This window comes from Cnephaeus nilssonii (genome assembly GCF_951640355.1).
Source record: "Cnephaeus nilssonii genome assembly, chromosome: 15".
Taxonomy (NCBI): domain Eukaryota; kingdom Metazoa; phylum Chordata; class Mammalia; order Chiroptera; family Vespertilionidae; genus Cnephaeus; species Cnephaeus nilssonii.
Window position 1 is genome coordinate 436,032 of NC_137086.1, and position 15,275 is coordinate 451,306.

Sequence of the window (15,275 nt, forward strand, 5' to 3'; positions counted from 1 at the left end):
TGTTCCCTTCATCTTTAATAAAACAGCAGAGGAGCCGAGAACAGACTGTGGATGCTCTGGCTGGAGGGCTGCCTGGCCGTGCTTGTGAGAAGCTACCATTTTAAACAAGGGCATTCATCTCTTCGCCCACGCTGGGTCCTTGCCTGGCCACATTAATTTGGCTCTGACAGAACTATGGCATCTTCACAAGAAACTGGGGACGATGGGGAACACACTGACTGAGGAAGAAGAGCTGGAACAGCTGGGAAGAGGTAGGGTCCATGCCCTCCAGCTCGTCTGGAAGGTACAAGTCCCAGCCCTCCCCATTCCAGGGGAAAGCACATTTCAGCTTTACTGTTCTTGCCCACCGCATCCCCATTGATTTAGGGGAAGCAAGCCATTTGAATTCCATTTCTTACAAAGAACAAAACCATACAAAGCAACCGTAACAAAACAAAATGAATCAATATCTACAGAAAACTCTGGGCTTGAAGGAGCCACGGAAACCAGAGGAGGGATACCCGAAGTGCCCACGGCTTCCTGGCACTTGGCTGTGCCCTCTGCGCGGAGCCCACCACAGTCCACTCTGCAGACGTCTAGTCAGAACCTAGCACGTGGCCACCCGAGCAAGCCCATGGCGGAGACACTATTTCTTCCTAAAATGTTGAGATGATTCTCAAACATCTAACAATTTCTAACAGACTCCACTGTAGTCACAACGTACATGCCACCTGTCTGGTCTTCACAGCACCAAAGCCAGCCGAGGCTCCGCTGAGCTGCCCTCTGTGGCCTGAGCACAACCCTTCCTCACGTCCACACCTGCCCTGGCTCTGCCTGCACGGCATCACCGAGGTGGCACCGGGCTCCATTCAGGTCAGGAGCTGCATTCCTCTGGCTCAGGCCATGCCCTGGGGACCTGGGGTAGTGCTGCCCACGTGCTGCGGGGCTACGTGCACATTGAGAGGAGAATACACACTCTGTCACAGCAGAAAATGCAGGTTTTCTTATCCTTTGAAGTTTACATAGCAACTGCTTTTCAAACCAAATTCCTGAACCTCACCGTCAGATCCACAGGAGGATCTCAGTGCTTCTAAGGCACAGAATAGCACACAGCACAGAGGGTCTTGTTTGGGGCTCGTCGGGAAGGACTTAAGGAATCACCAATTTCATTCTGTAAGTGGCTTCCTGAGGTCTAAGGGTCTAACTGAAATCGGTACAGTGCCCAAGTTCTACGTGAGGCTCAGCTATGACCTGCCTCCCTCTGAAAGCAGACACAGCTGTTCTCGAACAGGAAGTCAATAGCTCAGGTTGGAATATACATATTAAACACAGTGACTAATATGTATGTAATTAAACATAGAGATGTATGCAAATATGTGCTCATATACCTCATAAATAAAAACCCACTAACACTTCCACACTGGGAGGCTCTGAGTGTTTTATGACAAAATGACGCCACAATTGTTTCCACACTGAACAGGATCAGTGAGAGGAGCAATTCTATGAGGAAACTGCTATTGATCTCAGCCTGGGACACACACGCCCTGCATAGCCAATGGCTCCAGCCGCCAAGCACCTACGATAATTAATGTGCAGTGCCTGCCCTTGTCTTATGCTATCGGTCATTCTGTTACTGTTCAATTTCTCTCAGGGATGTTTTCTATGGGGGAGGTTTTATCAATAACTGTCATTCGATGGTAATTTTATAAATCGTGATGTCACCTACCGAATCCAGGTTAGAAGATGCACGCTCTACCCCGACTGACTGCACAGACCCTTGCCACTCAGACTGTGGTTCGTGTATAAGATCACAGCTCATCCTGATAGTTTCTATCACGTGCGCCAAGACATGCCTTTCCCACTGAAACATCCTGCTATTCATCTGCTCTGCTAATATGATCCTGAGCTGCACTGTGTATTTCTCAGACATTTTATTTGCTCTTCAGAACCATAATCACAATATGTAACTTTGGAATCAACCCTAAGAAATATGCATTAGAGATATAGTTTACTGTGATGCACACTTAATTGTGACCACATCGACAACTTTTACTCAGGCTCACGCTTTCACGAGGAACTTACTTAGGTAGAAATATTACCTTTACCATAGTATGGCTTTTTGACATGGCTGTCGCTGGGTTTGGGCTTTCTCTCCTCCCCGGGCAGCTGTCTTGGCGACTGCTCCTCGTACGACCTCATACTGTCCCTCCGGCCAGCCTCCATGGCCATCTTCTCCCGCATGGCCTTCGCCCTCTCCGTCTCCAAAGCGATGGCCTTCTCCAGGAGGGTCAGGTTGCCCTTGGTCATGTCGAACACCTCCTCGGACCTGTCGGAGGTGACGGAGGCCGTGTCGTCGTCTCTCTCGTGGTACCCGTCCTCCTTTGCGCAGCTGGAGAGAGTCCTCGACCTGGGGCTCAGCTGCTCCTCGAGCCTCATCAGGTTCATCATGTCCGAGTAGCTCCTGTCCGGCGTCCTGCCCGGGAAGTCGTCCTCTGGCCGGATGTGTGGGCGGCCGCTGAGGCTGGGCTGCGGGTTCCTGTCCTGCGGGCTGGTCTCGCTCAGCTTGCGGGCCAGGTCGAAGCACTGGTTGCGCAGGCACTCCAGGCTGCTCAGACACACCTCCTCGTCGCTCTCCTCCACCAGCTTCTCCCCCAGTCCGTTGTTCAGGGGCTTCCCCAGCATCACGTAGTTCATGTTCCGGCTGTCCTGCTGCTGCATGGTGTCTGCGTAGCTCCTGTCACTCATGTTCTCCGCCAGCACCACACCGTGTCCTTGTGCTAGCAGTTTGAGGGAGTCCACCGTTTCCCTAACGACATCACTGTCCAAGTCTAGACTCAACTCGCCTTTCCGACCCAGGCTCTCATTTTTGTCACTGTCATCTTCCAGACTGTTGGAGGTGTTGCTGTTCATCTCGGACTCCGTGCGGGCCCGGTACGCTGCGTCCTCGGCAATCTTGCCAAGATTCAACAAGGACTTGGCCACCAGCTCATCATAGTTATCATACTCGTCATTGTTATTATCATCCTTTTCTGGGTCTTGCATTATTCGACTATTGTGACAATTCATTTGATGGTCTTCTGCAAAGAAAGTAAAAAAAAAAGGACAAAAAAGAACAGAAAAGAAAAAAGTGGTGGCTAGAATGTGAAGTTTAGCGGCAACAGCATGGACAGCAAGCTAACTGCAGTCAACCCTACACACCACATAGTCCGGAGGTCCCGCTGCGTGTCGACACGACGAAACAGACTGCTCGACGGGAGCCGATCACAATACTTATATTCACTATTGACCTCCTTCATTAATCTTAAAATAAACAATTTAAAACCATTAACTTTTCACTGCTTCTAAATTTGAGAATGACTTTTCTTTATTGGCTTTATTTACTGCAGCCCAACCAGATACGCAACAGTTACACTCATCAGTACTGGCTTTGTGAGAGTCCACGCGCGTCCCTGTGTCAGCTCATAGACAGATGTGCGCAGTGGCTCTTTCGAAGGGTTTGCTTCCCAGTGGTGCTCAGGCGGCGCGAGGAAAGCCCGGTCCCGAGGACTCACACGGGGGGCACACCTACTCTGCACTCGGGTCAGAAGCATGTTTGGGCTGAGTTAAGAGCGATTCTGACTTTGGAGGTAACTTATCAGAAGGCACAGGGAAGCAGCAGGAACGCCACAGTAAGATTCAGAAACGAAGTCTGGTTAACTGAGAATCCTGAACAAGAATCTCAGTGGGCGTGAGGACGTGGAGGGAGCAGGTCCACGGTGACCACGAGCCTGAGAACAGCAGGACTGAGGGAGCTGGTGCCGCGGAACCACATCCAGCACAGCCTCTGCCTGACATGCAGCCCAGTAACAGTCACCCTCACGGCCTCGGGAGAAATAACGTGTGATTGTCGTATCCAGTCTCAAAAGTATTTAGGACACTGTTTTAGAAAAAAGACTATGTTGAAAACGACCTAAACTGCTGCGTTCCATCCGGAGCACATCCTGTCTGACACCGACAGGCCGCCTGGAGGCACCTCTCCGGCTGCGCAGCCGCTCTGTGCTCCGCGGACACGGGCGACAGTCAAGGCCTTCTCACCTGGGCCCCTCCCGCCCGGAGACGGGGTGTGGGAGCTGCACCGTCACACTTGTTCTTTGTTTCTATGATTAAACAGCAGCATGAGAAGATCGTGGGAAGCTCACTAGTGAGCGGAAGGAGGGACGCCGGCCAGCGGGCACTCCCTGTGCCCAGGAGCAGGTCAGGCGCCCAGGGCGTTCTCCATGGGTTCCTGCCATCCCTCAGGAAGGCCTTTCTTGGGGAGCAGATTTGTACTTTGACACGTTAATAACAGAAAACACCTCTCTAGCCCACACACTTAAACACCTAACACATCCGTCTAAACATCAGCAAATCAAATTTGCCGCATTAGTCATAGAGCATCACCAACTGTCTGCCGCAAAAGCCGTCCCTCTCCGGGCTCATTCCTACCAGCATCTCCCCGAGGGTAGGACATACGCAGTCCCAACGGGCGGCAGGAGGGAGGCACCCCAACCACAGACGCATGAGAAGCCTCGTGGGCGTGTCCACCTCAGTGGGCGTGTCCACCTCATGTGTGCAGCACGCCCCTGGCCCAGGGCTCAGGCTTTTAAGAACTGGGGGCAACCTGTTCTAGAGAAGTTCTGGAATATACAGCTCGATTCCCGCTCAGAGTGCGCAGTGCACTCTGAGTTCACATTCATGGGCTTGACCAGTGGAGTGGCGTCAGGATGCTCGGGCGCATGGCCGCCCACAAAGGTAACTGGGGATCTTGTAGCCTGTGACAGTCAGTGCCCCTACGGAGAACGGCCACGAGCTGACAAGAGAACCCGTGCCATCCTGAAGCAGCTGATCGCCTGGTCAAAGAGGACATCTGTCAGAGAAGGCTGACGACTCCCATGATGTTTCTCTCAGCGTGCTCTGGGAAACACACCTATCACCCTAGGAACTCGGAAGGAAGCAGCCCATGGAGACAGTGAGAGAGAGAGAGAACGCCTGTGCCATGTCCTCGCTCTCCCAACACCACAGGGAGGGCTGCGGGTGGAGCATGGCCGCGATCACACTGAACTCATGACCTCCCCGCCAGCCCCACTGTGAGTGTGACTGGTGGATGCTCAGGCCACGTCCCAGGAGCAGCTGCAGCCCATCTGTCCCCCAAAGGGGGTGGTTTCTGCTGCTGTCTCTGGGCCTCCCAGCAGCTCCCCCTCTTCACAAGGCTGAGGACCATGTTCCCCATTGATGGTCAGAGACCTACTCGCCCCACCCACTCATAAGTCCACCTTCCCCGGCGCACCGATTAATGGACTCGGTCCAGAAAAGAGAGCTGGGGGCTGATGCCCACCGTCCCCCCCGACAGCAGGGCCTGCTTTGTGGCGTGGCGGAGGGAAGCTGCTGAGCTCCCATGGGGCCCTTGTGTGCCTGTGTGGACCCCACTCCATGTGCCTGTGTGGGACCCTCGTCTCTCCTGCCCTGAGGAGAGGTGGGTGTCACCATCCCACCTCCTGTCTCAGGTAGATCTATGGCTGGGAGGTCAAACCTCCCACAATCGGAGGCAGGAGAATTCTGCCTGATGGGGTCAAAAGAATGCATGAAAAATCATTACAAATATTTAAATATATCAGCTTATTCATTTTAAATGTTGTCAATTTTATAAGCTAAAGCACAAACAGAAGAAAAGGCAACAGTTTTCACAAGGGATCTAAGCTGCATGATAACTTGTAATGAAAAAATTGTAAGTTGTGTTTCTTTCTTAAACTCTATTCATTAGGGTTCCAAATGAATGAGAAGTGAATGAATGACATTTCATTTACTCACTAAGTTTTGAGGATCTGTGTACTGGATGACCTGGTAGGTATCTAGCTTTTCTAAACTTGGGGCTTTATAAACAAGAAGGTCCTTATATCTTTACCCACAGAAACAAGCTGTTCCAAGTCCACATACTTGCGACAGACTAAGACATGCCAACCAATTGTCTGTCTCTCTCTCACGCACACACACGCACACACACACACACACACACACATGCAGAGTTCAGAGTTTCTAAATTGCCTGGACTGCCTTGAGCATCTGTGGCCCAGCAGAGGGACAGAGTCTGTGCCCATTTGGGTCCTTTGGTTTACGGACGGCCTGAGGGTGTGGCTGCCCCACCGGGTGTGTCTGACTGGGAGGGAACTCGGGCACCTGGAACCCTGCTCTCCACTTCCAGTCACTGTGCAATCCCTTCATGCAGGAATGAACCGCATCTGTCTCCAAAGGCCCTTCAAAACCACGACACCGTCTTTGGTAACCCAAGTCGGCCAGTCTTCAGGGTCTGGGAGCGTTTGTCCTCCTGCTCAACTCGCATCTGTCAGCTCCACCGGGGCTCACGCCGCCTAGCTCTGCCCTCTGTGGAGAACCACAGCCGTTTTCCTGTGCTCAGTCCTCTTTCCTGCTAGGTTCTGTGTTTCTCTTGGGCAAAGGGAGATGCTTATTTAGTGCCTGTCCCCAGGGAACGCGGAGCACTTGTGGGGACATAGAAAATGCACCCCGTTTTTTTGAGATGAGCTGTAATGATGCTCTGCATCCTTCACGTTAATGCAGCCTTAACATGTGTTATACATTTGCCGCGCAGACCACGGCCTCACAGGGAGCTGGAGCGTGTGCATGGAGGGCGGACGGCGCCACAGCCCCCACTGCAATGCTGCCTCAGGGTTCTGAGCCGCTCACCTCTCAAGAGCACCATCTGGAGGGCGACTTCTCTAAGCTTCCGAGCAAGACAGGAGGTGACTGAAGGGCAAGGGTCACCGTCCTCAGTTTGGAAGCCGAAGTGAGGTCCCGGAGCGTCCGGACTTGCCCAAGACAAGGGTCCGCGCAGCGCGGGAAGACTCACCTAGTCCCCGGGCTTTAAACTAAATGCTGACAAACTAGCATCTGGAGTAAAAACCGAATTAACAAAACAAGGCAGATAACCTGGCAATTCCTTCACACAGACCTTAGAGACAAATGGAAGAAGCCGCACGAGACTTACTCTCCTACATCTTCGACTTCTCATCACAGAGAGAAGATTCCCCGAGTGTTCTAAGCCTGCTTCTTGCATCTTGAATGTACATGCCATTATATTCTCAGCAAGCTTTCTGGCTTGTATCAAAGTGTCTGACGATCCATAAGACATAAGATATAATTATATTTTGTGATTATACAAAATTAGTTTGCATGAAGGAAGTTTTTTATCACACACTGATGTCTAGAAATGTCTAACTCTGCCTTCACTCAATTAGAAGTCATACAGCCACACACTTCACCACATCCACGTGCTAACCTCTCTAAAACCACGCCTTCATGGGTGTAGGGAGAGATTAATTCTAAGATATAAAAAGTCATGATATTGTTGCTCCCAACTGTGCCCCAGCCCCTTGCAGTGGGAACCCTGCACACTAGGCACGCCATCTTCGCTTCCGCCTGGGTCTCGGACTCACTGCCTTCGCGCTGACTGCGCACAGGCTGGCGGCTGATCCTGATTGCAGTCTGTCTGCATCTCACAGCCCCTTCCTCGGGGACGTGTCCCTGAACCCTGGGAGGATGAGCGGCTAATCAACATGAAAACAACCCCGCTAGGGGGCGTGGGGACTCAGAGGCCCCATGCGGACCCTCATCGCCTTCACCCTGTCACTGTCTGACGGAGAGCCCAGCCCCGCTACCGCACATTGTCAGAGCACTTTATCACCTGGGCCAGGGCATCGTCCTTTAGAAAGAAAACGGGCCCTGGACATTTTGCAATTAAAAAAAAACCTGTTTCTGTGAGAAATTTATACAGGATGGATTTTTGACTTAAATTTGTTTCAAAGAGAGTTGACTTCCTGCAGAAGGAAATGGCCTGTTAGCAGCTGGACTCATGTGCAGGAACGTCTCGCGGGTGGGCAGTGAGGACAGGCAGGCCCAGAGGGACAGGATCTGTCCATTGCTTCTGAGGATGGCAGCGGGGGAGGGGAGGGTCACAGGACACTGGGTAACGTACACGCTGGCGGAGGCCACACCACACATGACCCCACTCAGCTTGCTGTGCCGTGCCCAGTGCAACCCTGTCCTACTTTCTCAGCACGTCTATCCACACCTTCCCTCCACTGCCCCTCGGATGCAGCTCCTGGGAAGGCGCCGCACATCTTAGGTCCCTGCATCCCGAGAACAACGTGCTGAGGCCAGTGAGCCTGTAGGACGGGAGGCTTCCAGTTCCACCCCATCGAACCCAATGGTCACGTGCTCGTCCTGCAGAGCCAACTGTCTGAGAGGGTGCCCACGTCTGCACGTGTTTCAGAGGCAGACACAGTGTGCTGGGGGCGGCACCAGGAAGTGTGCTCAGCCTGCACAGCAGGTCGCCCCGTTCTTCCTCTGGGTTCTCTCCTGTGGGCAGGTGCGTGTGCACTCCTAAGGTGCACACGTGTGTACATATTATCTAAGGTGCTGTCTTTTTATTGAAGATGGGCTGAGTATGAAAGTAAACCATAACTTACTAGGCATTAAGTAGCCACTTAACCTGTATCTCTCAAATCACAAGAATCCAAAATCTGCTATTAGAAGTCTGTGACCCCTGAGTAGTAACTTTCTTATCTCCAGGACGCCCAGGAAACTTCTGTTTAATAAATGCACACTCAGACCATTAAGATGTATTCTGAAAATAAAAATTTTCATGCTAAAAACCAGCCAATGATATGCCAGCTGGACAATAAGTATCACTAAACGTGAACTTAGTGTAACCTGAACAGAATCACTGAGACATTCCTCCCTCTCGTTCTTCGGAGAGAAAGTGATGACAAGAACCCGAGCTCTGCAGGGAGGGGAACCACGACCCCGGACCCAGCCCTCACCGAGCACAACCTCCGCCTCTGACCTCAGCACCTGACGAGGCCCCGACAGGGGCGCAGCTTCCACCCGCCTCCCTCCCGCAGTGCCCACCGCTGCGCCCACTTAGACGGCCATTGCCAGCAACATTTTGTTCATATGTGGCTGCAATGCTGGAGGACCCTTGGAATAAAAATAAATACCCACTTCCCGCGTTATAACTGGCATCCTTCTATAATCCTTGGACTGCTAATGTAATAAACTGTTGGTTTGTATACACTTGTTTTACTTAAAACAAACCTGTCAATAAACTCCACATTTCAACATATAACTGAGGGGGAAATGCCACATGGATGACGAGAAACAGCAGCCTGTTGGTAGAGAAAATGAGACGTGATCGCCACTCGGCCCTGCGGCCCCACCCGGATGCCAGGTTCCTGCCAGAGGACCGCCTGCTGCGTGTGGACACACGTGGAGCCAGCCCCTCGCACGCCCGGAGGCTCCTCCCGCCGCCAGGATGGCTCTGCTTCTCGGCTGAGGCAGGTTGCTGTCTGCGCTGTGACTCGCTAAGGAAAAGGCACAGTGGCCTCGGAGGCCCAGGGGTGTGAAGGTCACCATGAGTGTAAACCAAGGAACTGAGAGATTGACTTCGAGGCGGCGGCCCAGATCCCTGGTCATTATAGGCAAATGCCTGCTGTTTGCCCAGCACACAGGAGAGGATGAAGCACCCCACAGAGGCCCCGCATGCCCCCGCACCTCGCATACCGGACACTGCTGCCACCACAGAAGGTCCCACCTGCCGACAGTGGTTCTGGCGCTGAATGGAGCAGTTGGGTAAAACAGCAATTTGGTAACTGAGGCTATCAAAACAGGAGACTGACAGATATCTGCCTTTCAAAGCCTATTTTACTGAGTGAGACATAGCTAGGAGCGTGAGCATGTAAAACGAGTGTTCTATCAACAAAGCTGTCCAGGCCCCTTGGTCTAGGACCCTCCGGAAGATTCTGACCCTGGGGTTTATGAAATAGCTGGAGTGCCATCCCCTGGAATAGCTCCATGTGACAGTGGCTAAGTGGGGTCTTGGATCACCTGCTGGGGGGGCTCCCCCAGGGGACACTGCTCCCCACAACAGAGAAGCCAGGAGAACCCGCCTCAGGAACCAGGTTCTGCAGTGATTTCTTCGAGGGGCTGAGGGGTACCTTCCTTGGACTAGAAATCAAGCGAGACTTGGGGCCCCAGCAGAGCACTGGCAGCCACAGGACCGCGGAGGGTGGCCCGTGGCCATTCCCGTGATCTGAGTGTTCCCGGGATGCAGGACTGCCGGGGCGGCATCTGAAAGGGAGTCCGCGATCACACTCGCCAAGGAGACTGCGAGCGGGATTCTCACACAGCAGCACGTAGTAACCTCGCAACACCTTCCACCACTGAGCCTCTCTTAGTGGTTCCAGGCAAGTCCCTTAAAGTTCATGTCGTAGATTATTCTAGAAGGTGCTTACCTGGAGATCAGGATGTGCAGTCTGAATTCGGGAACCAGGAGCCCAGAAATTGATTATTTATCTCTAAACGGGTATTTGCTTTCTGGAACCTACATCCCAATAAGCTTCAGGTGCCAAACCCGTACCTGCTGAGAGCGGGCCCCACAGGGGCTGACACGATGCCCAGGCAGCTGCCGCTCCTGGTGCTGCCTCACGGGTCATCATGCCCATGTCCTTGTTCTCTAGAGTCATCAGTTTTGATTTGCTATCCCACTTTTAAACAGTGATGCTGCAAGTCAGAATAAAAAGCCCTACAGAGTCCCATTGTAAAGCCATTTCAATAATGCTGACTGCTCTTTCAAAATGGGTCTGTTTTGTACCTTAAAAGTAATTATTTAAAATACTAGAGGCCCGGTGCATGACATTCGGGCACAGGGGGTAGGGGTCCCTCAGCCCGGCCTTGCCCGCTTGTAGTCTGGGACCCCTCAGTGGACATCCCCCGAGGGGTCCTTAGTGCTGCCGCGGAGGTGGGAGAGGATCCCGCCACCACTGTGCTCACCAGCCGTGAGCCCAGCTTCCGGCTGAGCAGCGCTCCCCCTGTGGGAGTGCACTGACCACTAGGGGGCAACTGCTGTGTTTAGCATCTGCAAACCCCCCTCCCCCCCCCCCTCGGGTTGTCAGTGCACTTCATAGCGACCGGTCATTCCGCGGTTTGGTCAATTTGCATATTGGGGTTTTATTATATAGGATGACCCAGTCCAGCCGGCGTGGTTCAGTGGTTGAGCGTTGACCTACGGGAGGTGACAGTTTGATTCCGTCATGGCACATGCCCGGGTTGCAGGCTTGATCCCCAGTGGGGGTGTGCAGGAGGGAGCCAATCAATGATTCTCTCTCATCACTGATGTTTCTATCTCTCTCCCTCTCCCTTCCTCTCTGAAATCAACAAAAATATATTAAAAAAATAAAATATAACCCTAAGTAACCTACAATTGCAAGTTTCATTCAAGCAGACGGAGAGCAGCACCTGAGATCTGGTGGGACCCTGGGTGCAATGATGCACATGCAACTCTCCCACACGGACCATCGCACACGGAAACCACGACTCCCAACATTAATGTCCCTGCTGCCCAAACAGCATGAGAATACAAAGAGCACGTCCACCACTTTTGTAATAGGCCATGGTCACTTACAAATCATGAATCAGCCCCACAACTCATGATTTCACCCCAAACGGTGCCCAGGAGTAATTTGCCAAATGGCCTACTCTCCAGCGGCCCACGTTTTCCCGCGGAGCTACTGCCTCTCCCCTAGGCTGAGGCTGCCCGTCGCCTCTTTAGTGACAGCAGGGCCTGGGTGCTGCCATCCACTGGGCGCCCCGTCACCTCATCAGGCGTCTCCACCCCAAGCTCTGCGTGATCACAGGTGGAACCTTGATTCATGAAACGTGTGTGTGTGTACATGCACGTGCAGGCATGTCTGTACACGTCTGTAAACATGAGTGGCAAGTCGTCTTCATAAGGGCTGTCAGCCACTGCCAGAAGCTGGACTGTCTCATGAAGTTCAGGTTTTCTGAAATAAACCGCTGTGACTGCGAAGGATCAACAACCGCCTCACCCCGATCTAGACGCCTGCTCGCTCCCTGGCTCACCCCGTCCTGGGTCCTGAGCAACAACCATCCCCGACTCCGTTTCCTGAACAGCTTTGAGCCCAAGGAAGAAGCGTGAGGAAAAATATCCCTTCACTTTGAAAGATGTTCTGGCATTTCTCTGAGGCAAACTACAGAAAACGGGAGAGAGCAGAGCCACCCTGAACCACTGCCCCAGACACACACTCTGCCCTGGGAAGTGGGCTCCCACAGTGCGTCCCCCACAGCGCCGGTGCCTCAGCGGAAACCTTCTCCCCACGGGCACCGATGTCGGCTTCTTCATTCCTCTGTCCCAACAGAACAGGCACGAAACAAAGGCCCTGGCAACTGACAGGCGAGACTACCACCCCGTCGCAGCCCAGTGGTCCCACAGCGCCCACCCAGGAGGCGTGTGGACTAAGCACCCAGCAGCCCTATTTTAGCCAATAACAGCGCCTCTTGGTGGAGCATCCGAGCATTTGCCAAATGAGCGACCAGGTTGGAACGTCCCTTTCTGGATACAGTGCTGAGCTCATCGAAGTGCACACTGAGGGTCTCAGCAGCTTTGTGACCACCAAGCTGAGTAAGGACTGCGTGGAAGGGAATCTAACATCTGACACAGGTCAGAGGAATGCTTTACGACACAAGTTAGACGGGCAAGTGGCCACTCTTCTCAGCACTGGCAGGAAAGACCTACTTATGGGGCAATCGCTAGCGTTACCAACACTAACACCAGGAATTCCCGCTGAGGAACCGGCCCAAGTCACTGCGGAGGAGTTGCTAGGGTTTAAGGTTACCGTTTTCCTCCTCCTCGTCCTCCTCCTCGTCCTCGTCATCCTCCTCGTCCTCCTCGTCCTCCCCGTCCTCATCATCCTCGTCCTCCAGCTCCTCCTCCAGCTCCTCCTCCTCCTCCTCGCGGTCCTCTTCCTCGTCCTCCCTCGGCTCATCCGAGTCCTCCTCGTCCTCCTCCTCGTCCTCCTCCTTCTCGTCTGTGTCGTCCGACCCGTCGCTCTCGTAGCGCTCGTCCACCGAGGAGCTGTCCGCCTTCACCGCAAACGGCTTTCTCTTGGGAGCAGGCTCCTGGGGCTGCTTATCTTGGGTTTTTCTTTTTTTAGCCAAGGGGCAGCCATACACACTGTTGGGGGGGGAGGGGAGAGGAAGAGAGAGAGAGAGAGAGGGAGGGAGGGGAGGGGAGGGGAGGAGAGGAGACCTGGTTACTATCTTCGAATAGCAGAGCTTCAGGAATCCTTGATCAGGAGAGCAAAGTTTAGCACGAACGCGTCGCACAGAGGCCAGAGGTACAGGCACGCCCGCGCTCATGTGTACGTCCCAATCTCACAATCTGCTGGTGAGATTCTTACCAAGAAGCCTGGCTTGGGTTTGCCTGGTTACCATGAACATCAGGTCTGACCTCCCAGCCCCTCAGTACTACCACCCACACACCAGCCCGAGGTTCCTATAAAACCCAGGGGCTGCACTTGAAACACTTGCATAATACCACCCTGTGACAACACAAATCCAATGACGTTCACTTGAAAAGAAGAATTAGTTCCGCACACTATAAAAACATGTTATGAAACAGCATTGCATGTATTCGGATTTGTATATTCTACGGACATGATGAATCGCTAGACATAACGACCCACACGCGCACAAGTCTCGCTCTGCAGAAGGCCGGCCCCGCCCCCAGCACTGCAGAGCTCGCTCGCTCGGCGTTGTTGGCCGTCATCACGAAGTCGTGCTGGAATTGGCCCACACCTGGGTGAGACCTTTATGGCAGGCTCACACCTCTCCTCGCCCAAAGCAGTTTTCCAAAGCTGTTCTAGTTACGGCTTTCTTCCTGGACACCCATGTCTATCCTGGGAGGACCAGGGCAGACCGAAAAGCCAGCGGCTGTGGGCAGGCTCCATGGTCTAAACGGAGATGTGAGGCCTCCGTACTCAAGCGCTCAGGGAGGGGATCCTGGCCCTGAGCTTACGTCTGGACCTGGTAATGGTGAAATCTGCATTCGGTCACGCCCACCCAGCACATGGTCTAGGCGCCTCCTCTGGGCAGGCTCTTAGCAGCACTGGAGACTCAGGCTCAGAGACTCAAGACCCCCCTCAGGCACCTGTGCCCGGGGACTCAGACAAGCCAGCACCACTTTCGACCCACTGCTCACCGCTCCCCTGGCGCCCGCGTGCTGGCCGCATGGTGGGCACGCAGCAAACAGCTGTTGGATGAACGAACGACGTGATAAATGTTATGCGAACAGGCACTCTGTCATGAAAACGAGAGCAGCCAGTTCAGGGAGCCAGGGAGGCCCCGCCAGGGTGACGCTGCGAACGGCTTTGAAGGAGACACACGATGTGTGGAGAAGAGGCTGTTTCTCAACATCCCAAGCAAAACAGAAGTGGCACAGACATGAGCCTAAGAAGGGAGACCGTTTCAGGAACTCGACTAGAAGCAGCTCTGGAGACAGAGGGCATGGAGGCGGGTGGTGTGGGGAGGGGAGTAGGGGCGGGAGGGAGGCAGGCCAGACGCTGTGGACTGGCTGTGGGATGCGTACTTCCGTGCAGTGGACAGGGACTATTCGACGTCGCCACCGCACCCGCATGTAAGGATGGCGTGGCCAGGTGCGTGGGGCAGCGGGAGGTGCAAAGCTGGAGATGGAGAGCAGAATGCAGGCCATGCCACAGGCCTCTGAAATCCCAGAGGCACCGCTCTTACAGACATAACCACTTATCATGACCAGAGAAAGTGAAGAAAACAGATACTGGTGTACAAGGCATATCTCATGTGAAATAAACAGAGTGCGGAGGTTTCTTTATGCGACTTGTACGTGTTTTGGGGAGCATCTGAGTTCATAACCTCAGGAGACTATCCAACCCTGAAACACTGGCTCCTCGCAGCCTGCTGCCTACCTGCGATACTGAATTACCACCTGATCACCAGGCACGTCTGTCACGCCAACCGCTCCTCTCACGGACGGGCTGGAGCGAGCGCCTTGTTCAGTGTGTCCACTCCGTGTCTGTCCTAGTGATGAGTCAGTAACTCTAACAGTGAGTCCGCAGTTTTGCTCCTCCAGGGTCTGCCCATGACTCCGTGGGTCCTAAGGGCTGTGGTCACCTCTCCATGGCTTGTCTCCGTCTTCTCAGCTCGTCAATACCTTGTCGGATGTGTCTCTTCTGCATCAAAGCTGCCTGCGGCCCAGAGTGGTTTGCTAGCACAGGCACCAGGCCCTCTTCACCCCGATCACCCAGGTGGCTGGGAAAGGGGGCATCGCTGACTCTCTGCTCTTCAGTGATGCTATTCAATGCCCTTCTTCCGTGGGGCAGTGGGATCCTTCTTTAGTGGCACGAATCCAGCTCTGAGTGGGGAGTTCGGATATA

At 53.5% G+C, this 15,275-nt stretch overlaps 1 protein-coding gene across 6 annotated transcripts in view; it reads right to left on the minus strand.

The window, feature by feature from the left end:
• MYT1L (myelin transcription factor 1 like) overlaps positions 1-15,275 on the minus strand; it is a 245,610-nt gene that overhangs the window by 59,351 nt on the left and 170,984 nt on the right. For 4 of the 6 annotated variants that reach the window (XM_079791508.1, XM_079791505.1, XM_079791506.1 and 1 more), the window contains 2 exons: positions 12,702-13,039; positions 2,079-3,056 (listed from right to left, as the gene is read on the minus strand). In XM_079791508.1, the coding sequence (XP_079647634.1) occupies positions 2,079-3,056; positions 12,702-13,039 (1,316 nt within the window). The remainder of the gene's footprint in view (positions 1-2,078; positions 3,057-12,701; positions 13,040-15,275) is intronic. The other 2 variants (XM_079791509.1, XM_079791507.1) reach the window with 1 other exon arrangement.